Raw genomic sequence first — 24,205 nt, 5'->3', positions numbered from 1 at the left:
ACAGGCACGGCACACTAAGTACCCTGAGACAGGCCAGGCTGTCACATGCAGCAGCAGGGTGGCCTTCACTGCGGAGCAGTGTCCGGGGACTGATGCCCGAGTCTGTATCTCCAGTCTCCTGATGAACATGACGGTTGTTCTGGAGACTGACTAGAGCGGGAATAAACATTCACATACAGGTTTTTGTGTGAAGTTACATCTTCATTTCTCTGGCACAGACACCGCGGTGGGACCGCGAGCCACGTGGTAACTGCCCCTCTCTCCCAGGGACTCCCTGCCCCTCTCTCCCAGGGACTGCGCTTTGCACTTCCTCTGGCAACGCGTGGAAGTTGCTCTGCGCTCCGCCAGTACTTGGTTGCGAGCTTTTTATTTGGCCACTCTCAGGTGCGTGGTAGTGTTCCATTGTGCTTTTAATATGCATTTCCCTGAGAGCTAGTGATGCAGACCTTTTCAAGGGCCAATAGGGATCTGTACATTCTCTTTGGTCAAGTGTCTCTTCGTGTTTTCTGCCCATTTCTGCCATTTCTGCCATTGCCTGAATGTCTAACAGGCAATCCGATTAACACGTCTGAAGCCCAATCCTCATCGGCACTCTCCAGGCCTGTCCTCTACTAGTCCAGTTTCCCCTCCCAAGTAAGGTCCGCTCTCGCCTTCCAAGTGCTCCCGTCACACCCGACAGCCATCTCACCTTCTCTTCCTCAGCTCCACATCCAACAGCTGATCTTCCACAACACATCCAGAACCAGGCCACCTTTACTCTGACTGGGTCACGCCTCTTGTTGGGATTCCACAACCTAACCCACTTAGCTGCTTCTACCCGCTTCCTTCGATGACTGCCAGCACAACAGCCCGAGTCAGGCCATGTCACCTCTGCTCCAATCCCTCCAATGGCTTCCCGCCCACCAAGAGTATCAGCCTTACTGTGACCACAAGGCCTACCCTGCCCACCGCCCCTCACCTCAACCTGACTGCTCTCCTCTGCCCCCTCTGGTCACTGGGCCACCTTGCTGTGGTCAGGCCATGCCAAGTCCTCTCCCGCCTCAGGACCGGCACCCGGTTCCTTCTACCCGAGCGCCCTGATCTCCGCCTGGTGCTGTGAGCATCCAGGCATCGTCAGACACCCAGAGGTGGAGTACTCCATTCACACAGAGCAGATGCTAGAGCCATTCTGACAATATTGTGAATACTCATGTGAGAATGCCTCTGCTGCCATTTCATTAATCATATTCTTAATGAAATTCATCCAATTCCTCCAATTTGTCGTGAGAGGTTTGCCTGGAACACTGCTCAGCAGTGAGGACACTATCGACACATGTCCAGCGGGGAAGAGCCCTGAGCGGTGGAAGCAGCAGACACAGGAAGAGATGGCTGCTGCTGCTCACAGGTTTCAGAAAAGGCCAGGCTACAGCCACGGCGCAGCTCAGCGGCCGCCTGGGGGGAGTGAGATGACTATGAGCGTGAGGAGGAAGGTCTCAAACTGGAGCATGGTGAGCGGCATACAGCTCCATCAAGTCACTAACAATCCTGAATTGTATGCTAGTAATGAGTGGCTGCTATAGTTCATAAATTTTGTCAGAAGAGCTACTTCTAAAAATGGATTGCCTGCGATATTGGAAGTAACATACTAAGGATCACTACGTTAGCCTTCAAATGAAACAAACACTACTGCAAAGGATGTTCAGTACTCCTAGTCCTTTCGCAGGGTAAGCTGAACTCCAGCAGTAAGATGCAAAGAGGAGAAACACACCATCTCTTAAAGAACTCCTCTGGCCAGTGATTCAGGAAGCTGTGACTGTGCCCGCCCTCACCCCACGTGCTATGACTTATGGAAAAGCTTTCCCCAGGAAGGCCCTCCCTCTACCCCACAGCTGGAAATCCCTTCCTGCCATACAGTGAGTGGGCAGCTCAGCTCCTATCCTGCTCACCAGGTATGGTGTGGACCTCGTCCAGGATCATGAGGCCCCACTCCTGAGTTCTGAGCCACTCCATGACGCGCTCAGCCTCCCAGGACCTCTTGGTGGTATGGCCCAGCATGGAGTAGGTGCTAATGGCAATGGAGCAGCCGATGGGCTTGTCCTTGGCATCGGAGGTGAAGCGGCAGATCTGGCTGTCGTCGATGGTGGACCACATCTTGAACTGGGCTTTCCACTGCTCCACAGACACAGCGGAGTTGCCCAGCACCAGACAGCGTTTTCTGACAGTGCAGGCAGCTGTCACGCCAACCAGGGACTTCCCAGCACCTACGAGAAACCAAGGAATAATTCTACCCAAGGCCAGCCTGAAACACGGGACAGAGACAGGCAGACTCATGAGCACACAGATCTGAGCAAATTATTTCTACCCATCTTCACAGCTGACACTGTGAGGCCCTAACTGCTCTGGAGCCTCTGTTTTCTTCTTGATAAAGAGGACACATGCCCACTTTACACACAAATGTAAGAAGCAGAGACAAGTGCCAGCCCCTATTGTAGCGTTTTATGTGTATCTTGTTTAAATGCTAACATCTCAAAACAGAGATAGGAGACACGATTACTGCCACTTTAACATGGTCAAACTAAAGCCAGGGCCTGGCAGTCTGCCCAGCACACGGCTGCACCACGGAGGCCACAGCAGGACAGCTGCTGTCACCCCACAACCAACTTGGCTGAGACATCAGAGGTGCAGGTGTGGGCACTGCTGGGGAAGACGGAGAGCCTGCACGTTTACTCCCACTCACCATTCGAAGATGAAGATAAAAATCAAGCTATTCCTCTAAACAGCAATTCTTCCTTTATCAGGAATGTGCATCAAAATAGCTCATGGAGCGTTAACAGAACCACCACCTGAGGGCACAGGTCCCTCCCCTGAGCATCTGCCTCCTTAAGTCAGGGACAGGGCCACTGGGTGAGTCTGTTGCCACTGCTGGCCACGAAGGCAGGCCAGGAGCTGGCAGGACTCAGGACAAGCACCGTCTGACAGGAGCCCAGGGGCTGCCGCATCTGCCTGCACCTCACGAGACTCAGCCTACGATCAGGAGCCCCCCAGTGTGGAGGTCAGGGCCCGCGCACAGCAGCACTCACATACTTGTCGAGTCTTGAATCAGGGAGTCGTCTGAGCGGGGCTGCTCCTGGCCAGGGTGGATTTAGAGAAGGGTACGGGGAGAGGGGAGGCAGCCTGGACACCTCCTTCACTGAGTCTGACTTACCGCAAGGAAGCACAATGACCCCTGACCGCGCACGCCCATTCCCAAACATCTTCCGCAGGCTCTTCTCCTGGTAAGGCCTGAGGACAGCGGTGGGCTTCAGGTCAATGTTGATATCAGGGTTAACAGAATCGTTCCGGAAGTCATATTCTGCCAACAGAGGGTACTCGAGGTGGATGCAACGTTTCTGAAGTTCCTCAATCATCTCCTGTGGAGGAAGCACAGCGCGTTTAGTCTTAACTCCAAAGCCTGCTCATGAGCAGCACATATTCTAAGGCAGTGATCGGCAAACTCATCAGTCAACGGAGCCAAATATCAACAGTACGACTGAAATTTCTTCTGAGAGCCACATTTTTTAAACTAGAGAAGGAACAAGGAGGGGACCTCTTCACTAACCTGCTTGACTTCAAAAGATACTGTCTGTGTCTCTTCTTCTTCCTCCTCATCCTTGTCCATTTGCTCATAAAAGTCAAAGAGGTCCGTGGGGATGTCAGATTTACCCTGTGGATCTGCCTCCCGGGAAGTGGAGGGCCCACCACTGCCTTCAGCAGTCTTTGCAATCTGTCCGAGAAAGACAGGGTCCACATTAGCATGCAACATTTAACTCCACTGTTACCAAGCAAGTCCTATAGTTGCAAGAAAATTGCAGGGTCACTAGGCTGCAAAGACGGAACTAGAAGCATCTGAGGGAGCTGCAGTACTAAATGCCCCCACCCCAGAGGGACCCAAAAGCTCACGCACAGCAGATCTGCTTGTGAAAGTCTCTGTGATGAGCTCAGTGGCCTCCCCCTCGGAGCTCCTCAGGCGGCACTCCCGAATCACTGGATCCTGAAGAAGATGCTGGATAACATCAGGGTGGGAGCTTTCAACAAAGTACCTACAAGAGAAAGGATGTGCCTACTGACCAGCCACCATTTTCAGAAGGTTCCGCTGCTCAATTACATGGTCTAAAAACCTGGCCTCAGGCCTCTCCCAAGACCCTTCACCAAGTGTGAGCTATGAACCACTGGCTATGATATAACCTATGAGGGATGTGGGCAAAGCCATACTTTAAAGACAAATAAGCCGGGATCTGAGCCTCACCTCCACTGCTTGGGGGAACATGGTGGCCAGTGAAAGTGCCTTCGACGAGCCTGTTATGGCATCCCTTACCTGTTGTGCTTCAGGACCAACTTGACTTTTCCATAACTGACAGTACACAACTGCAAGTGACAAATCAAAAGGCAAAATTAGCAGCCTGTAGCTCACTCAGAACGCACTCATTCCCAGGTCCTACCACCATGACCCAAGTGGAGAGTTCAAGTTAGTGTGGGAGACTCAACATGCAATCCTAATAGGGTCAGAACTGCCTAGACTGAGCTTTCTCTATCAGCCTCCTCTTTTTTAGAGCAAAACCTTCCTCTTGCCTGGTTAGTTTTGATGCACATCTCTTAATTACTAAGACACGGCTTACAATCTTTATATTCCCTTTCTTCTTCACTCCCATAGGCCCCATCCTAACCCACAGGTCCATCCTGCTTCACCAACATTCCTCCAGCTCCCAGCACACAGCTAGCCAGTGCGTGTGCTCAGTAACTGTGTGCTGTGTAAATTAAATGCAAAGCCTCCTAGACTCCTCCCAGATTCCCTATTTCCCCAACAGCTTGCAAGCTTCTCTATGACAGACTACAATGCACAACCTTCCCAGTCCCAGCAGTCTTCAGGGTGGTATGCAGCAGAGGTGGTGTTGTCCACGAAAAGCCACCCCTCAGCCCAGGGCTGCTGTCCTTCTGAGAGGACCCACCACTGCACCCACATTCCTGCAGGCTGCTCCCAGCAAGGACTGAGGACAGCAGGGTGTGATAGGGGCTCATGCCAGCAAGGTGCAGTCCCTTCTCCTTGGGCAGCCTTGCATACACAAGGGAAGAGCTCTCCCGGGGCCTGCCAGCTGCTGAGGGCAGAGGCATTCTGTCCCCCGGAGGCCGGAGGCACTCACCTTCTGCCACTCAGACTTGGGGTCTGAATCCAACTTCCTTTAGGTCAGCAGAGGGCAAGGAAAGCCATTGTCCATCTCTTCTGAACGGCATTCGCGTATCGCGCATAACAAACCCAAGCATGCTCAATAGCCTTTCACGTGGAACCCTGCCCACTTCAACATTTGAAGTCCTTTCTGACTTTCCCTAATGAAAATTGTTGACTGTTTTCTGGTGCAGATACTCAACCTTAGATGGAGTTTACCATCTGTATTAGTCTACTTGGCTATTATATAGAACAACAAAGACTGGGTGGTTTAACAACAGAAACTTACTTCTGGAAGTCCACAATGAAGGTGCCAGTGACCCCGTTCCCGCCTGGCTCACAGAGGCTACTTCCTTGCTGTGTACTCCCATGTACATGCAGAGAGAAAGAGCGCACAGGCCTTCTGCTGTCTCTTCTTGTAAGGACACTAATCCTTTTGGATCAGGCCCACTCTTACTTCCTTACTCCAAATACAACTCGTTAGTGGTTAGGGGTCCAAGATATTAATTGTGGAGAGTACACAATTCAGTACGTAACACCAACAACTTTGGGCTGCATTCCTAAATAACCCTGGCCAGTGTGAGCCCACTGGCTAAGGGCAGCTCCTGGGAAGTGTGGCCTCAGCAGGGACACAGTGCTGGATCCACAGGAGTAGCAGCTGGAATAATCCGTTATTTTGCTCCCCACACTAGTTCTGAATGGCATTCTCTTTTTTTAATCCTTACTCGAGGATATGTTTTTATTGATTTGACAGAGGGAAAGGGGGGCGGAGGGGGAGAGACTGTAAGAGGGAGAGAGGGAGGAGAGAGGAAGAGAGGGAGAAGGGGAGGGGGGAGGGAGGGAGAGAGGGAGAGAGGGAGAGAGGGAGAGAGGGAGAGAGAGAGAAACATGTGAGATAGACAGACATCCTGACCTGAGAGAGAGAGAGAGAGAGAGAGAGAGAGAAACATGTGAGATAGACAGACATCCTGACCTGAGAGAGAGAGAGAGAGAGAGAGAAACATGTGAGATAGACAGACATCCTGACCTGAGATCAAACCCGCAGCCTAGGTATGTGCCCTGAACGGGAATCAAACCTAAAACTTTCCTGGTGGCAGGACAATGCTCCCACCGAGTGAGCCCCCGGCCAGGGCTGACAGGCACTTTCTTGGCTCCACAGCTAACCATGTGTCGCACTTGTCCCCATTATTACTATAGCAACGGAGAGCAGAAGTGCCAGCCTTTGCCCCCACTTGCCTTAATAAACTGAACAATTCCATCGGGGACTCCTGTCTTGCTGAGCTTCCTGAGGTACTCAGTGATGTCACTGGTCTGCAGCCCCACGCTGACGGCTGCATACAGGGAGTAAGCGGTCAGTTTGTACTCATGCACATGGGCTGGCCGGCACACTGGCTCTGCAATAGCCACCAGGAAGTCTTGGGCATATTTGTAAACTGGAGAGAAGGCTTCTAAGAAAATGTGGCCATCAGGAGCCTGAGAAACACCAAACGGACACGAAGAAACTAGTGAGTTTCAAAGACTATTAGGTTCTTTTCCATATCATCTCTCTATAATAATAAAAGCATAATATGCTAATTAGACCGGATGTCCTTCCAGGAAGCCAGGTTTGGGAGGGAAGCCCTGGTCCCAGGTGCCAGAGGCAAGCTGGTGCCAGAAGCAGGGGAAGGGTGCCCACAGCCTGGGGAAGGAAGGTGTACTCTTGCACAAATTTCCTGCATTAAGCCTCTAGATACCTATAAAAGATACGCTGCCCCAAAAGTGGTCTTTAACCCTTTTTACGCCATAAGCGTCTATAGATGCTTTAAGATCATTTTTGTAAGAATTTTCAACTGAGAATATTCAAGACCACCCGAATTGAAATATATTTCTTTTTATAATATTCGTTGCAAATTGATTTTTTAAATTAAATTCAAAATATTGTGGCGTGTGGGGATAGTTTCCGTTTTGGACACGTGGCAGTTAACTGGTTAACCTACCCAACACCAGGGATATTTTTGTGCCTATTCATTCGGCCAACTGTTGGCCAGTTTGATCAGATACAGCAGTGCAGAGAAAATAGAATAAAGTTTATAAAATCAGTAGCTGCTTCCCACTACTCTTCACATGAAAATTCACCTCACTAGCTATCTTCAAGTTACCGTTTGGCTAGATTTCAAATGAACGTAGAACATTAATTGCTCCAAGTTGAGCAAAAAAACTGCCTAGCAAATATGTCTTCAATTCATATTTTAAAGTTGGGAATTAAAATGTTACATAAATATCATTTATTCGGTAGATAAAAGTATTCCCAAATCTGCGGCAGAGCTGGAGAGAAAGAGTGAAAGGAGGGATTAGAGACGAAGGAAGGCCACCGCCCCTCTCCCCTGGCCAGCACCGCTGCGGCCTGCGGGCCGGCTCTGCCAGCTCCAGCCGCGCGCTCACCACCCAGAGGGGCCGGGAGGGGTGGTCGTCCTTCAGCGGCATCTGCGGCCGGTAGTCCTTGGCTCCGTACTCGTCCAGCTTCGTGCTGGACTCCTCCACCTGCTTCCCCGCAGCCGAGGGCACCGCCTCCTGCGGGTCGTTTCCAGGGGCGTCGTCTTCATCTTCCTCCTCGTCCTCGTAGTGCCGCCTCTTGGCCTTCTTCTTGTCTGCGGGACCCCACGCAGTGAGCCGGGCCGCCGAGGTCCGGCCGCCCCTCAGGAGCCCGGCCGGCCAGGCTCCAGCGCCCCGCACTGCCCCGCGGGCCCGGCCCTGCCCCCGCACTGCCCCCGCACTGCCCCGCGGGCGGACAGCGCCCCTGCCCCACCCCAGGCGCCCAAGCGGGGAAGCTCACCGCGCTCCGCCCGGTCCCGCTTGCCCATGGCGCGCACAGGGAACGCGCGGCCTCCGAGGGCTGTTCCCGGGACACTTCCGGTCTAGCCGGAAATTCTCGGTGCCGACACAGGAAGTCCCGCCTCCGGACCGTGGCCGGCGGCAGAGAGCTGTGACCCGAGCGCGTTTCCTCCCATCCTTCGCCGCCACGGGAGCACCTCGGGCGCCTGGTAGGGTCTCGGGGCTTCGGCCGCGCTCCGGACGGCGAGCAACGCCAGGACCCGGCCGCCCGCCCCCGAGATCCACGGAGGCCGCGGGCGCACGCCGGTGCTAGGAGCCGAGGCGAAAGGAAGCGGGGCCCAGAGTGCGAACCCCTCGCCCCGGGGCTGGTATTGGGGCCAAGAGCTGGAGGAAGGGAGGGCAACAGTCCAACAGATGTCGTCGGGGCCAATCCGATGTCAATAGGAATCCCCAACTTGGGATGCCCAGAAAGGGAAACAATATTCAGTGCAAAACTGCTCCATTGTGACCCAGCAGGCTGTGGGGCTCCAGCTAGACGCTCTGCCCTGCCCTGCCCTGCCCTGCCCTGCCCTGCCCTGCCCTACACTTCCCCCGCTGCCCTGCCCTGCGCTGCCCTGCCCTGCCCTACACTTCCCTGCCCTGCCCTGCCCTACACTTCCCTGCCCTGCCCTGCCCTGCCCTACACTTCCCCCGCTGCCCTGCCCTGCGCTGCCCTGCCCTGCCCTACACTTCCCCCGCTGCCCTGCCCTGCGCTGCCCTGCCCTGCGCTGCCCTGCGCTGCCCTGCCCTGCGCTACCCTGCCCTGCCCTGCCCTGCCCTACACTTCCCCCGCTGCCCTGCCCTGCGCTGCCCTGCCCTGCCCTGCCCTGCCCTGCGCTGCCCTGCCCTGCGCTACCCTGCCCTGCCCTACACTTCCCTGCCCTGCCCTACACTTCCCTGCCCTGCCCTGCCCTGCCCTGCCCTGCCCTGCCCTACACTGCCCTGCCCTGCCCTGCCCTGCGCTACCCTGCCCTGCCCTGCCCTGCCCTGCCCTACACTTCCCCCGCTGCCCTGCCTTGGCTCTGCCCTGCCCTACACTTCCCTACCCTGCGCTGGCTCTGCCCTGCCCAGCGCTGCGCTACCCTACCCCTGCCCTGCGCTGGCTCTGCCCTCCCCAGGCTGGTCTCGAGCGGAAACCCCCCCATCTTCATTCTTCTGTGCACAGGGAAGGCGCGCTCCCTGAGCCAGAGGAGCTGACGTATAAACAGAAGTCTTCCTTCCTGGCCCCTGGTTAGTCCATCCTCATCAAATAAATCCTCCCAGTTTGGTGCAGACTGCACTGCTCTGGTTGGATGGGCACTGTCTGTTGGTTGAAATAGGATCCCGGTCCTTTGTAAGGCTGCTCAGCTGGCAGGAGCCTTGAGCAGGCAGGAGTTCAGCGCAGAGGCAGAAGCTGTGTGCAGGCTTCTCCCTGAAGTGGGGTTTGCAGTGGGAGGCCTGTGGAAAGGGCTGCTAGGCTCTGTGGTGGCTGTTTTTTCATTTGAGCCCTTTTTAGTAGGTACCTGCTTTCTCAAGGTCCACAGCAGGTGTGCCAGTTCAGAGTATGGACCAAAATGGGGCTCTGTAATAAATGTGACAAATGCAGTTAGGAAGAGGAACCGCACAGGGTGATCTGGTTACAAATCCCTAACTGGGCAGTCAGGGTGGGCAGTGATGTTCTGGGCCTTTAGTATTCTTAGCAAAGGTCCGTATTTACCTTAAGTGGGTCCTGTCCATTGTTCTTGTGCATCTAGGTTAACACACCTTTGAAATGCCTCTTTTTGCAGCACTCGAGTTGAGAAATGTCTGGCTTATGAACCCAAAGAGGCCCACAGCAAAACATAATCATTAAAATGGCACAGGACAGAGACAAAGAGAGAATCTTAAAAACAGCAAGAGAAAAGCAGCTTACAGGGGGACTCCCATAAGACTATCAGCTGACTTCTCAACAGAAACTGCAAGCCAGAGGGGTTGGCATGAAATACTCTATCAATGTAAGAAATGTCCAAACACGTAGAGAATTTTTATATTTGAGCCAAACTGATGACATACGTTGGGGAGCAGGATCTCAAGTGCTTCAAAGAATAACAGTTTTGCAGCATCTTTTAAAGATTTGAAATTAAGGAGGGAGCTAAGGAAGATAACATGAAGGTGAGAGAAAGCAGGGTGGAAATTGGATAACAAGATTATGTGCTCTCTTGAGAGTGGTTTCAGTTTATTTCAAAACTGTTAACCTGGATGCACAGAAACAATGAGCAGGGCTTGCATAAGGCAAAGATAAGCCTTTTACTACAAAGCTATGTGCCTGGGGTTTGACTGCCCACCATGACCTGCCCAGATAGGAATTTGTGATCAGATTATCCTGAGAGATTACTTTCCATGGAAAACGCCCACACACACACACACACCTTTTTTTTGTTCACAATTCAAAGGACCTACAACCAAGATGAGTCTATTCACAAAGGCTATAAAAAAAAAAAAAAATTCAGAGTCACAGGAGAAATAAAGAGCTTCCCAGACAAGAAAATCTAAAGTCCATCACACTAACCCAGCATTATAAGAGATGTTAAAGGGACTTAACAGTAATGGGGGAGGGGGGGAAGAAAGGAATAAAAAATATGAATAAGAAAATATCTCCAAAAAAAAAAAATTCGCACAGGCAAAGGCAAACAAAAGCAATGGATCAACCAACACTAAAGCTAGTTCAAAGCTTAAAGGCAAAAGTCGGAAGATCATGTGTAATTACAACAGTAAATTAAGGAATACACACATACACAAAAGAAGTAAAAAATAATGACAAGCCCTAGCTGGTTTGGCTCAATGGATAGAGCATCAGCCTGCAGACTGAAGGGTCCCAGGTTCGATTTCGGTCAAGGGCACATGCCTGGGTTGCAGGCTTGATCCCCTGTAGGGGATGTGCAGGAGGCAGCCAATCAATGATTCTCATCATTGATGCTTCTATCTCTCCCTCTCCCTTCCTCTCTGAAATCAATAATGATATATTTTTTAAAAATAATAATGACAAAAACAAATGCCGAGAGTGAGTAAAAATGATAGTGATTTTAGAATGTGTTTGAACTTAAACCATCATCAACTTAAAATAGACTGCTATAAACATAGTTTGGTATATATGAAGCATATGGTAACCACAAATCAGAGATATACAAGAAATAAAGAGAAAGGAATCCAAACACAAAATTTCAGAAAGTCAACATACAAGACAGAACAACAAGAAAATAAAGGAACAGAGAAAAACTACGAAAACAATGTAATGGCAATAACTATATACCTGTCAATAATTACTTCAAATTATTGTATTATTGTAAATGTATTAAATGCTCTAGTCAAAAGACCAAAGGATAAAGATATGGTGCATATACACAATGAAATATCACTCAGCCATAAAAATCATGACAGTTTACCATTTGTGACAATATTATGGACCTAAGGGTATGATGCTGAGTGAAATAAAGTCAGAGAGAGAAAAACAAATATATGATTTTACTTATATGTGGAATCTAAAAGACAAAATAAAACAGAAACATATTCATAGACACAGAGAAGAAATTGATGGTTGCCAGATGGGAGGGGCTTGGGGGACTGGGTGAAAAAAGTGAAGGGATTAAGAAGTACAAATTGGCAGTTACAAATAGTCCTGTGATGTAAAAGTACAGCTTAGGGAATATAGTCAATGATATTGTAATAATATGGTGTCAGGTGGGTGCTAGACTTATTGGGGGGGATCACTTCATAGTTTATGTGTCTAACCACTATGCTGTACACCTGAAACTAGTGTAATATATATTTTTAAATATATTTTATTGATTTTTTACAGAGAGGAAGGGAGAGGGATAGATAGAAACATCGATGAGAGAGAAACATCGATCAGCTGCCTCCTGCACACCCCCTACTGGGGATGTGCCCACAGCCAAGGTATGTGCCCTTGACCGGAATCGAACCCGGGACCCTTGAGTCCGCAGGCCAACGCTCTATCCACTGAGACAAACCGGTTTGGCTGAAACTAGTGTAATACTGAATATCAACTGTAACGGAAATTTTTAAAAAGTTGATTTTAAAAGAAATTGCTGCCCTAGCTGGTTTGGCTCAGTGGATTAAAGGGTCCCGGGTTTGATTCCAGCCAAGGGCACATGCCTGGGTTGTGGGCTTGATCCCCCAGTGTGAGGTGTGCAGGAGGCAGCCAGTCAATGATTCTCTCTCATCGTTGATGTTTCTATCTCTCCCTCTCTGAAAGCAATAAAAAATAATAAAATAAATAAACTGAAAAAAGATTTAAAAAAAATAAAAGAAATTGCTGGCTTTTCCAGTGTGGTTGGTAGGGGTGAAGGTCCCAAACAGTGGTTCACTTCTGAATGTATTTTGAAGACAGAGCTGGAGGAGGGAAGGATAAGTCTAAGACTTTGGGCCTGAGAAACTGCATAAATGATGTCCTTAGGAAACATACTGTATTGAATGTGAGTGGTCTGTATTAGTCTCCTCCAGTGTAACAACAAAATTCAGCAGACTGTATGAGTTAAACAACAAAAATTTATTTTCTCACCCTAACCGGTTTGGCTCAGTGGATAGAGCGTCGGCCTGCGGACTGAAGGGTCCCGGGTTCGATTCCGGTCAAGGGCATGTACCTTGGTTGCGGGCACATCCCCAGTAGGGGGTGTGCAGGAGGCAGCTGATGGATGTTTCTAACTATCTCCCTCCCTCTCTGTAAAAAATCAATAAAAATATATATATTTTTAAAAAATATATTTTCTCAAAGTTCTGGAGACTGAAATATATGCTCAAGGTCTTGCTCTCTTCCTGGCTTACAGATGACCGCCTCTGACCTTCTGCTGTACCCTCACATGGGGGTTGGGAAGGACAAGCTCTCTGGTGTCCCTTACGCCGTACATAGGGTCATCAGCTTTGTTGGATTAGGGCCCCACCCTTATTACCTAATTTAACCTTGATCACCTCCTCACAGCCTCTATTTCCAAATACAGTCCCATTGGGGTTTAGGGCTTTAAGAAATGAATTGTGGGAAGGGTGCAATCCAGTCCATAGAAGTGGCCTGTTAGACAATTAAATGCTATGTCAAGAAAGCAGTTGCACATCAGTCCGAAGTTCTGGGACCTAGAAATATAATCTTGGGAACTGTCAACATGTCTGGTGCTGAAGCTGTTGAACTAATCAAGGTTGCCTGGGGGATGCCTGTGTGTGGAGGAAAGGTCTGAGAACACCTCAGTGAAGAGGCTGGCAGATGAGGGAGGACTGGGCACCCCAGCTGGGGAACAGTCCGTGAGAAAGGAAAAGCAGGGTCCTGGGAGTCCTGCTTCCACTCCGTTGTAGTTCACGGTGGAGGAACTGTTGTGATGAGCCGAGTGAATGAAGACTGAGGTTCAGCCCCAGGACGTGCACACGGAGATCAGTCTCAGGAAGATGTCTTCAGTGAATGGGTGTGTTGGTCCCTGCTTCACATAAATTTCACTTGTTCAAGAAGTGGAGGAGCCAAGCCTTTAAAACTGGCTTTTGCATTTTACTATTTTCTCCGCTTAAAGGAATACATGTCATGCAAAATCTTGGAAAACAAAGGAAAGCATAGCGAAGGCTACTTAAATCGCGCATAGCACCTCTAGCTGTCCACAGTTTGCATTTTGGTTTCTTTTCGTCCAGGATATATGTATATATGTTGCCTGTAGGTGCTTTTACACCATGAAGATATTACTTGGACATATATCATTTTATGTTCTCCTGACATAAGCTTTGTTCACCTTTCATTAAAAAGAATGCCCAAGGACTACTTTTCGCTGTAGGCAATATCGTTCTTTACTTACCCACGCCATGACTTCAGGTATTGGGATGGTTCCAGTGTATCTCATTATAAGTAGCTCTGTGATGGATATCCCTGGATATAAATCTTTAGCTGCATTTTGGGTGGTTTTCTTAAAAGCAAATTCTGAGAAATAGAAATGTTAAACATATGTCCTTTTTAAAACTATTTTTTAAATCTTCATCTGAGGATATGTTTTTATTGATTTTTGGAAAGAGAGGAAGGGAGAGAGAGAGAGAGAGAGAGATTGACATGAGAAACATTGATTGGTTGCCTCCCATACATGTCTCGACCTGGAACCTGAAACATTGGCATGTGCCCTGACCAGGAATCGAACCCACAGCCTTTTGGTGTACGGGATGACGCTACCACCAACTGAGCCACAGGGCTGGGCCAAACATGTCCTTTTAAAAGCTCTTCCTAACAAATCTTCTATTTTACTGAAGGAGATGATGAGGAAGAATGAGTAATATAACATTTTCATAATTAAGAAAATATTTCGTGAACAATACTCAATGGGTAAAAGACAGTCTCTTCAATAAATGTGTTAGGAACACTGGATAACCACGTGCAGAAGACTGAAATGGGATGCCTATCTTACACCACTCACAAAGGTTAACTCAGAATGGATTAGAGACTAAAACATAAGACCTGGAAACATATAACTCCTAAAAGAAAATATAGGGAAAGGAATTCTTGACATTGATCTTAGCAACATTTTTTGGATATGACAACAAAAGTAATGAAGGCAAAAATAAGTGGGACTACATGAAAATTAAGAGGTTCTGCACAACAGCAAAAGATCAACAAAATGAAAAGACAACCTCAAAATTGAGAAAATATCTGCAAACCACACATCTGATAAGGGGCTAGTATCCAAAATATACTAAAACTTATACAACTCAATGCAAAAAATAACCCAACCAAAAATTGGGCCAAGGGACTGAATAGACATGTTTCCAGAGAAGACATACAAATGGCTAGCAGGCACGTGAAAAGGTGCTCATCCGCAGTGATCCTCAGGGAACGCAAATCAAAACCACAATGAGACACTGCCTCACACCTGTGAGAACGGCTGTCATAATAAAAATGAGAGGCCAAAATTGTTGGTGAGGCTGTGGAGAAAAGGGAGCCCTTGTCACTGTTGGTGGGAATGTAAATTGGTGCAGCCTCTATGGGAAACAGTATAGAGTCCTCAAAACTTAAACAGGGATCTAGCATATGACCCAGGATATCTACCTCTGGGTTTTATCCAAAGGAAGTGAAACCAGAATCTTGAAGAGAGAGCTGCACTCACATATTTATTACAGCATTGTTCACAGTAGCCAAGATGTGGAAACAACACACACACACACACACACACACACACACACACACACACACACACACACACACACTGGAATAGTATTCAAGCCATGGGAAATCCTGTTATTGTAACATGAATGGACTTTGAGGGCATTATGCTAAGTGAAATAAGTCAGGCAGAGAAAGACAAATACCACATGCTATCATATAAATGTGAAATCTAAAAGAGAATGTGACCTAGAAACAGAGTAGAGTGGTGGTTACTTGGGTCTAAGGGGTGGGGAAAATGTGAAGATGTTGGTGAAAGTGTAAAACTTCCATTTACTAGTAAAAGATGAGTGAGTTCTGGGAATGTAATTTACAAGATGTTGATAATAGTTAATGCTGTATTATACTTGAAAGTTACTAAGAGTGTACATCTTAATGTTCTCACCACAAAAAAAGAAGTGGCAATTATGTGGTATGATGGATGATGCTATGGTAGTAATATTGCAGTATATGTGTATCAAATCAACACATTGTACTCCTTGAACTTACACCATGTTGTAAGTTTTTACATCTCAATAAAGCTGAGAAAAAGAAGAAAATATTTTGTACTAAGCAAAACACCCACATTGTCATACAAGTTTAAGATTACAGATAAGCAAAAATAATAATCACTTATAACTCCTCCAACCACTTGAGTGACACCCAATATTTTTTCTATTCTTAAACAAAAAGTGAGATCATAGTATACATCTCATGTAACTTGCTCTCTCTTTTAAAAATATATATATTTTATTGACTTTCTACAGAGAGGAAGAGAGAGGGATAGAGAGTTAGAAACATCAATGGGAGAGAAACACCCATCAGCTGCCTCCTGTACACCTCCCACTGGGGATGTGCCCACAACCCAGGTACATGCCCTTGACCGGAATCGAACCTGGGACCTTTCAGTCCTCAGGCCGACGCTCTATCCACTGAGCCAAACCGGCTAGGGCTAACTTGCTCTCTTTTAATCAATAATGTAAGAGTTTCATTATATGGATCTCCTACAATTTATTTGCTTAATCCATTATGGTCAACTTGGCTAGGCTTTGGTGTTCAGTTGTTTTGTCAAATACCAATCGTGATATTACTCTTAAGGTATTTTTAAGATATAAGTAACATTTACAATTAGTACACTTTAAGTAAAGAACACCCTCAACGTGGGTGGGCCTCATCCAATCAGTTGAAGGCCTTAAGAGCAAAGACAAGTTTCCCAAGAAAAACAAAAATTATGCCTCTAGAATGCAACCCAGAAGTTCTGCTTCTCTGGAGAGTGCTGATACAGATTTTTTTAAATGAAAGGAATGTGCTGCTGTAACAAACACCTAAAAATGTGGGAGTGGCTTAGAAATTGGGTAATGGGTAGAGGATGGAAGAATTTTGAGATGCATGATAGGAAAAGCCTAGATTGCCTTGAAGAGACTGTTGTTAGAAACATGGATATCAAAGGTGATTCTGCTAAGTGCTCAGATGGAAATGAGAAATGTTATTGGAAACTAGAGGAAAATGATCCTTGCTTTAAAATGGTAGATGACTTAACTAAATTGTGTTCTGTTGTGTGGAAAGAACTTGTAAGTGATGAAACTGGTTATTTAGCTGAAAACTTTGAAGCACAAGTTGAAGGTTTAGCCTTGCTACTAATAGTAATGTGAAGGAAGAGATTGGTTGAAGAAGGAATTGTTAAGCAAAAAGGAACCAGAATTTGAAGATTTGGGAAATTCTCATCCTAATCATACTACAAATAATGAGAAAGTATGCTCTGGAGAAAACAGCAGGGTGTGTGGCTGAACAACTATTTGCTAAAGAGATCAGGCTGTGGTTGACGGGCACAGCCAACAATCGGGGCAGAAACCCCGCCAGTTTAGACAGAAGGAAGTAAAGGAAGGAAGGCTGCCAGACCTGGACCTCTGTGGGCAGGAAAGGGACTGACGGAGCTGTTTGGCTGCAAACACGTTCTACTTTAAGGAAAGGGAAGAGTGACTGGAAGGCAGTTCAAAGGCTAGCGGGTGGCTGTGGGCATGGGCTGGGAGGCACAGGCACGGGGGGGGGGGGGGCGGGGGGTGCCTTTGGGGCACCTCCTTGGTCCTGAGGGAGCAATGCCACCACCCAGTGGGCTCCTCAGGACAGAGCAAGGGGCCCATGAGGGTTTCCCTCAAGTCTTACCATCGATTGAAGTCTGTTGGCCCTGTTAGGTTTGACTTGCTTGGGACCTAAGCCCTTTTCCTTCTGCTTTCTCCCTTCTGAAGTAGAACTGTCTACCCTCCATCTGTCCCACTTGAAAGCACTTAAGTAGTCTGGTTTGATAGGTTCACAGATGAAAAGGACTTTTGCTCCAGCATGAACCATACACCAAGTCTAACCAATGATTGATTTGAATGATTTAGATGATGATTTTGAGTTGTTCAGACGAATATTGGCCTTTGCGTGGATGCTGGAATTATTGACTGGTATATGGTGGGATGGGATGAATGTGTTTTGCATGTGAATAGAATGTGAATTTTTAGGGGCCACATAACTGACTACAGTGGATTTGCATTTCCCCCAGAAGAGAAGTTTGGATGTCCTAACCTCTGGTACCTCGGAACGTGACCTTATTTGGAAACAGGGTTTTTAGAGGTAATCAAGTTAAAATGAGGTCATCAGGGTGCGCCCTAGTCCAATATGACTGTGGTGTCCTTATAAAAACGGGACACACACACAGAGGGGTAGACAGAAAGAGGGGGACCCCGTGTGAAGACAGAAGGCAGAGAATGCAGCTGTCAGCACGAGCCACGGAGAACCTGGGCCACCGAGAGCTGGAGAAGCGGGAGCCTGCCCTGTGCTTTCACGGGAAGCATGGCCCTGCCCACACCTTGATTTTGAACTTGTAGCCTCCAGAGCTGACAAAGTTCTAATGTTATAAGATACCAGCCCGACTGTGGTATTTGGTTACAGTAACCCCCATTGTTGAATACAGCCTCAATTTGGGGCTTTTATAGCTATACTACAGGCCCGGTGCATGAAATTCGTGCATGGGGGTGGGGAGTCCCCTCAGCCCAGCCTACACCTTCTCCAATCTGGGACCCGTTGGGGATATCCGGCTGCTGGTTTAGGCCTGATCCCCAGAACAGACATCCAGCAGCCAGACATCCCTCTCACAATCCTGGACTGCGGCTCCTAATCGCTCACCTGCCTGCCTGCCTGGTCACCCCTAACTGCCCCCCTCTGCCAGCCTGGTTGCCCCTAACTGCCCCCCCCCCCGCTGGCCTGGTCGCCCCCAATTGCCCCCCCCCCCCCCCCCCCCGCTGGCCTGGTTGCTCCATGCAGCCTACTGTTCAGTCATTTGGTCATCCCTCACTAACCCCCCTGCCGACCTAGTTGCCCCACGCAGCCTGCTTGTTCAGTCGTTTGGTTGCCCCTCACTAACCCCCCTGCCGGCCTGGTCATAGGCAGCCATCTTGTGAGGGTGTGAGGGTCAATTTGCATACTACCACTTTATTATATAGGACTAGAGGCCAGGTGCACGAAATTTGTGCACTGGGTGGGTGGGGTCCCTCAGCCCAGCCTGCCCCCTCTCACAGTCCGGGGAGCAGGCCTAAACCAGTCTGACCTCCCTCTGTGGGCTGATCAGTGGAAGACGCCACCCCCATCACCCCGCTGCTGCTGCCACTGCTGGCTGCCAAGGTGTTTTCATCAACACGGACTCTAGTCCCTTCACCACGAAAAGACAACTTCAGGCATTTTCAAGATGTGTCTTTCAGAGGATATGACATTTCTTTCTTTCTTTTTTTTTTTTTTAATTATCCTATAGCAATTTCATTTTCTTTTTTTTTTTTTAAATATATTTTATTGATTTTTTACAGAGAGGAAGAGAGAGGGACAGAGAGTCAGAAACATCGATGAGAGAGAAACATCGATGAGCTGCCTCCTGCACACCCCCTACTGGGGATGTGCCCGCAACCAAGGTACATGCCCTTGATCGGAATCGAACCCGGGACCCTTCAGTCCGCAGGCCGACGCTCTATCCACTGAGCCAAACCGGTCTTGACATGACATTTCTTTCTTTCTTTTTTTAAATCCTCACCTGAGTATATTTTTCCATTGATTTTTAGAGAGTGTGGAAGAGAGAGGGAGAGACAGAGAGAAACATCAATGTGAGAGGGATTCTTTGATTGGTTGCCTCCTGCATGAGCCCTGACCTGGGCCCTGGCCAGGGAGGAGCCTGCAACCTAGGTACATGACCTTGATCAGAATCGAACCCGGACCCTGCAGTCCGCAGGCCAAGGCTCTATCCACTGAGCCAAACCGGCTAGGGCAGGATATGACATTTCTTATCCCCTCCAGCAGTGGACCTTCGTTTTTTTTCCTCCAGGAGTGAGGTGGAAAAACCCTATATCACCTTCTTGGATTCTTATTACCCAAGTTACCAAGAACAGTGTGAGTGGCGTACTGGGAGCTTAGCCAGTGAGCGGTCAGAAATGTGTTTCCTCTGCAGCTCACGTGCAGAGGCGGGACTGCAGGGGCGCTGTCTCCCGGAGGTGGTGGCCTGGGCACAACCCCCCCCCCCGCCTCTCTGCTCCTGTTCCCGGGCAGGTGGCGGAGGCAGCCTGGGCACACCCCCCTGCCTCACCATTCCCACTCCAGGGCCTGCTGGGGCCGGCAGGCGGGGGTGGTGGCCTGGGCACACCTCCCCTCGTGTTGTTCTCTCAGGCTCCGGGCCACGCCCGGCCCCTCCTCCTTAGCTGGTCATGACCGTTACGGCGTCCCAGCCTAATTTGCATATTGCTTACAGAGGGAGGGGGGGGCCCGGTGCACAGATTTGTGCACTAGTGGGGTCCCTTAGCCAGGCCTGCGGGGAGCAGGCTGAAAAGAGCTCTCCAACATCCCCCAAGGGGTCCCAGATTGCGAGAGGGCGCAGGCCAGGCTGAGGGACCCCACTGGTGCATGAATCCATGCACTGGGCCTCTAGTATGCATATAGGATCTTTGGTTAATCTCTTCCTACCTTCTCCCCTCCCTCCTCCTCTCTTCGATTCATCAGTCTGTTTCATGTTTCCATGTCTGTGGTTTCTGCTCCTGCATTGAGCATCTGCCCCCTGGTGGTGAGTGCACGTCATAGCTAGCGGCCAGCTGGTCACTTAGGCTTTTATATATATTAGCTATATTTTCTAACCCAGCAATTGTTAGAAAAAAGTTGCAATCATTGCCACAGAATTAATTCATAGATACAGAATAGCTGGGTTAGAAAATATACAAGATTCTGAGGCTTTCAACTTGTATTGCTAAGTTGCCCTCTACGTGAAAGTATTAATTTAAACGATCTCTTGGTGACAGAAGATTTGACTTTGGGTGGTGGGCACATGGTGTAATATACAGATCTTGTAACATGCAAACTCACACCTAAAGCCTATATGTTTATGCTGACCAATGTCACTCGAATCAACTTAATAAATAAATATAAAAAAAGAATAATTTAAATGATCTCCAATAATGTGGGAACGCCCATTCCTTACACTTTGACTAAGTAGGCTTTGTTCATGCTATTTTTTAGAAATGTACCTTGTTTTTAAAAGAGCAGTTCAGTTGAGCGCTGAAGAGCCCTTATAACAAGCCCTTGGACTCTACACTGTTGCTTGGCCATGAAGCTACGCCCAAGACCTGTGAGGCTCAAAGGCAGTGTTTATGCTGTTCCTCATCACTGTTAACTTCTGACTAGAGTAATCAAGGTGTCCAGAAAAAGGTATGCCAGAGCATGGGGGTAGGACATTACAGGTTTACATCCTGGAAAGACTTAGTTGCAATGTTTCTAGGTTGGTCAGTGCTTGATCTCCTAGAAAGGGATCAGCTCAGGCCAGGGAGGGACAAGTAGGAGGAACACACTGCGTCCCAGAACAGATTTGGACAAACCATCACAGTGGAAATAAATATTAGCTTTATTAACACGCAGAGTGCCGTTCATTTATATTCCATAACCCAGGTTACTTAGAGTAACCCTTTGCACCACAATCTTTCAAATGAATTAACATGTTTAAAAAAAAAAAAAAGCAATTTTCATTGTGCTAATTATTGCAGCCTTCATGCATGATAAATCTAAAAAAATGTGTGCCAACAATATACAAATTTCCATATAAACAAAGTCACTGATCACTAACAAAATATAAACATGGTTTCTTTCACATTAGATTTTTCAAAAGCTATTTACCAGCAAGAAAAACAAATACATAAAAACTCCGAAATTTTATACATTTTTACAAGCACAACTTTCAATGAACAACACAAAGTCAAAGTATGCATGAAATGTGGCACATACCACGCTGTATCTGGCTTCTGGGAGGTGTTAATCATACTGGCTCTTGTAACATAATAAGCTTAGTGACATTCAACTTCAACAGTGGACTGTATTCCTAACACAAGTAACCTTATGTGGTACCGCATATTAAAAACAAGGATTTCCTTAAGTACAATAACATTGTCAGATTGGAAATTTAATTGCCAATTCTTTTTTCTGCCAGTTACTTAGCATACACAGTACAGTATAGAGACACTCAATGTATGTTTGGACATTTCTAAACCAATTTATAGTCAATTGCAGAGAATCATAAACGAGGTCTGACCTTGCCCAGTAAGAGAAAACCTAACTGTTAACATCTTTTAGGGTAGGATAAAGGAAACAGTCAACAACAGTAGGACCAGCCAAGAGAGTCTGGAGACATAAAAGTCTTGGCATCTTTTCAAGATGAGTTATTTTCTCACGTTTTTTCATAGCTCTGAGCATTCAAAGGCCATTTTAGTTGGCAGTGTGTTTTTGCTACTGCTTAAGATCTCTTTTTTTCTCTTAATTTGCACTTCAGAGAATTCTCAAAAGAGAATCAATGCTCTTCCTTCCAGGAGTATTTTTAACTTATATCTAAGTAAACTTGTATCTAATTCGGAAATACAAACAAGTTTTGCATGGTTAAAAACAAAATTTTAAAAATATTTTTGATCAGCCAGCTGAAAATATATTCATATAGTAAATAATCTCTCAGAAAGATTTATATATATTTAATTCTAACTAAACAGTACCCTTATAAAAAACAAGTTCATAAAAATGTAGAAACAAATGAAAACAAGAAATTTCTGGGATATATAAATGTGCCTACAGACAGACAGAGACATTTCCACACACAACATCCCCTGATACATGGAGTTGCAAGCATACTTTCAACTTAGTCATAGATTTTCAAATACATATAAAATCAGAAAGTGAGTTGAACTCCTGAGTTCTTCAGCAAAGAGAGAACCAAGATGAGCATCCGCTGTAAAAGCAGTAAGGTCCATTTAAGTCTGTAACAGCAGTGCAGTTACCGACCACATGGTGACAGAAGTTAAAACAGAGACACAGACAGTAGTTCAATGCACACATTCATGATGCTCATACACACATCAACAATTATTGGTCAAAGTAGTACATCAGTGTACAAATTAAAAACTTCCAAAAATGTGCAAAAAGTCAACCTTGTAGGAAAAAAACATTATTATTTGTACATTATTATAAACTGCCCAGCATTGAACTGAGATTAAAAATTTTTACAGAGAGAAACTAATAGGTTAAATATAAAGAATGTAATGGCTACATTAAAAAAATGTACATTAGGCCAAAAAGTAAATTTACAAATTGATAATTATAGTTTGTAACAATTAAAGTTTATTCTCAAACTTATCCAAGTTTACTTTTATTTATGATGATATTTGAATAAAAAGAACCATGTGAAATGTAAGAGATGTCAGACATTAAAAGTTTTCTTGGTATTAATGATTTTATAATATTTCTGAATGCAGAGTAGCAAATTTTAAAACCAACAGCAATAGAAAAAATGTAAACCTTTTACTAATGAACATTGTATTAAAAACAATCATGTTTTTAAAGAAGTATTCTTACCCTCAGACACGGTGCTTTTGCTTGAATAGGGTATATTGCAAGGTTTGGCCCACTTTCCCACTTTCTTTTGCCCATAAGCCTTTTCATCTCAGTGTTTCCATTAGTCCTCCCTTCTTATTCTAGGTGGGCAAAAAGTCTTTGGAAAAATTAGAATATGGCATTTTGTAATCTAAGTATCTACTAGAGTTTAAGATATAATTTTGTTACTTATCTTTCCCCTCTAAGTAATGCTTATGCTAAAATCACCACTAGTTACATATGCTTTTAAAAATTAAATTCTAAAAAAAATAAATGAACATAAAAGTGCTTTTCAGTACAATCACAAACTTTACTGTTCTCAACTGTCATTAAGGGACTCAGATATCCTTATTTGTGGACAAATGCTGCATATACACTGGAATGCAGACTCTTTTTTATGTTCCAAAGTGTCTATGGCACAAAGCAGACATCGGACTATAATGTACATGTCTTCACAGCTTTCCTGAAATGTCTTTCAAGTCAATCATAAGTTTGTGAGGACACTAGGAAGAAAGTACACTTCCAACTTCAGGCATCGCTAGTCAATGTGTCCATGGTCAGCTGATGTTAGTAAGATTGGCCGGTGTACAAGCTCCAGTTTGCAATGTCTATATAGTTCCATCAGAGCTGAAGGGAATTCTGCTGCCTCAATGCAAACACGGAGCACCTCTCCTTTTACCTGAAGGGTAGACTGAGCTGCAGACTCTACTAGTACCTACTTTATCCTTTCTATCCTATTAGCTAGCAGGTGGGCAGAAGTAACAGTGCCAATCATTTTGGCAATGTGTGCAGGGAATATAAAAGCTTTGGTTTAAAGTGATTCTGATAATGCCGATTGTGAATGCAAACAGGAGTAACAGGCATAGGGAATAACAGGACTCAATACTTTAATGCCTTTGCTGTTTTAACAAACATATATTACTGTCAATTAAAATGCAGAATGATGAAAAACATGAAGAATTACATAAAAGACTGGGTGCAGGCAACAGGTAAGATTCTATTCTTTTCTCTAGCTGACTCCTCCCTGTACTTCTGAAACGAATTACCATCACGTCTGCTCTTGCTGTCACCGAGAGGAATCTCCAGACTCTCCTAAGAGCACGAGGCGAGCTGGGAACTGCTGGCTC

General features: G+C 46.7%; 1 protein-coding gene and 1 non-coding gene across 3 annotated transcripts in view; both read right to left on the bottom strand.

Moving 5' to 3' along the window:
- ERCC3 (ERCC excision repair 3, TFIIH core complex helicase subunit) overlaps positions 1-8,065 on the bottom strand; it is a 64,196-nt gene extending 56,131 nt beyond the window's left edge. For both annotated transcript variants that reach the window (XM_054722941.1, XM_054722942.1), the window contains exons 1-8: positions 7,992-8,065; positions 7,601-7,806; positions 6,416-6,652; positions 4,334-4,383; positions 3,923-4,058; positions 3,578-3,742; positions 3,185-3,389; positions 1,926-2,240 (exon numbers count right to left, since the gene is read on the bottom strand). In XM_054722941.1, the coding sequence (XP_054578916.1) occupies positions 1,926-2,240; positions 3,185-3,389; positions 3,578-3,742; positions 3,923-4,058; positions 4,334-4,383; positions 6,416-6,652; positions 7,601-7,806; positions 7,992-8,019 (1,342 nt within the window). In that variant the 5' untranslated portion in view covers positions 8,020-8,065. The remainder of the gene's footprint in view (positions 1-1,925; positions 2,241-3,184; positions 3,390-3,577; positions 3,743-3,922; positions 4,059-4,333; positions 4,384-6,415; positions 6,653-7,600; positions 7,807-7,991) is intronic.
- Positions 8,066-20,690: 12,625 nt separating this feature from the next.
- On the bottom strand, positions 20,691-20,821 carry LOC129150820 (small nucleolar RNA SNORA50). The gene has a single exon (XR_008557565.1). It is a non-coding gene; the product is annotated as a small nucleolar RNA SNORA50 (small nucleolar RNA).
- Between the last annotated feature and the right edge of the window lie 3,384 nt (positions 20,822-24,205).

This window comes from Eptesicus fuscus, chromosome 11 (genome assembly GCF_027574615.1).
Source record: "Eptesicus fuscus isolate TK198812 chromosome 11, DD_ASM_mEF_20220401, whole genome shotgun sequence".
NCBI lineage: Eukaryota > Metazoa > Chordata > Mammalia > Chiroptera > Vespertilionidae > Eptesicus > Eptesicus fuscus.
The sequence above is the reverse complement of the archived record's forward strand: the minus strand, read 5'-3'. Positions and strand labels throughout refer to the sequence as shown.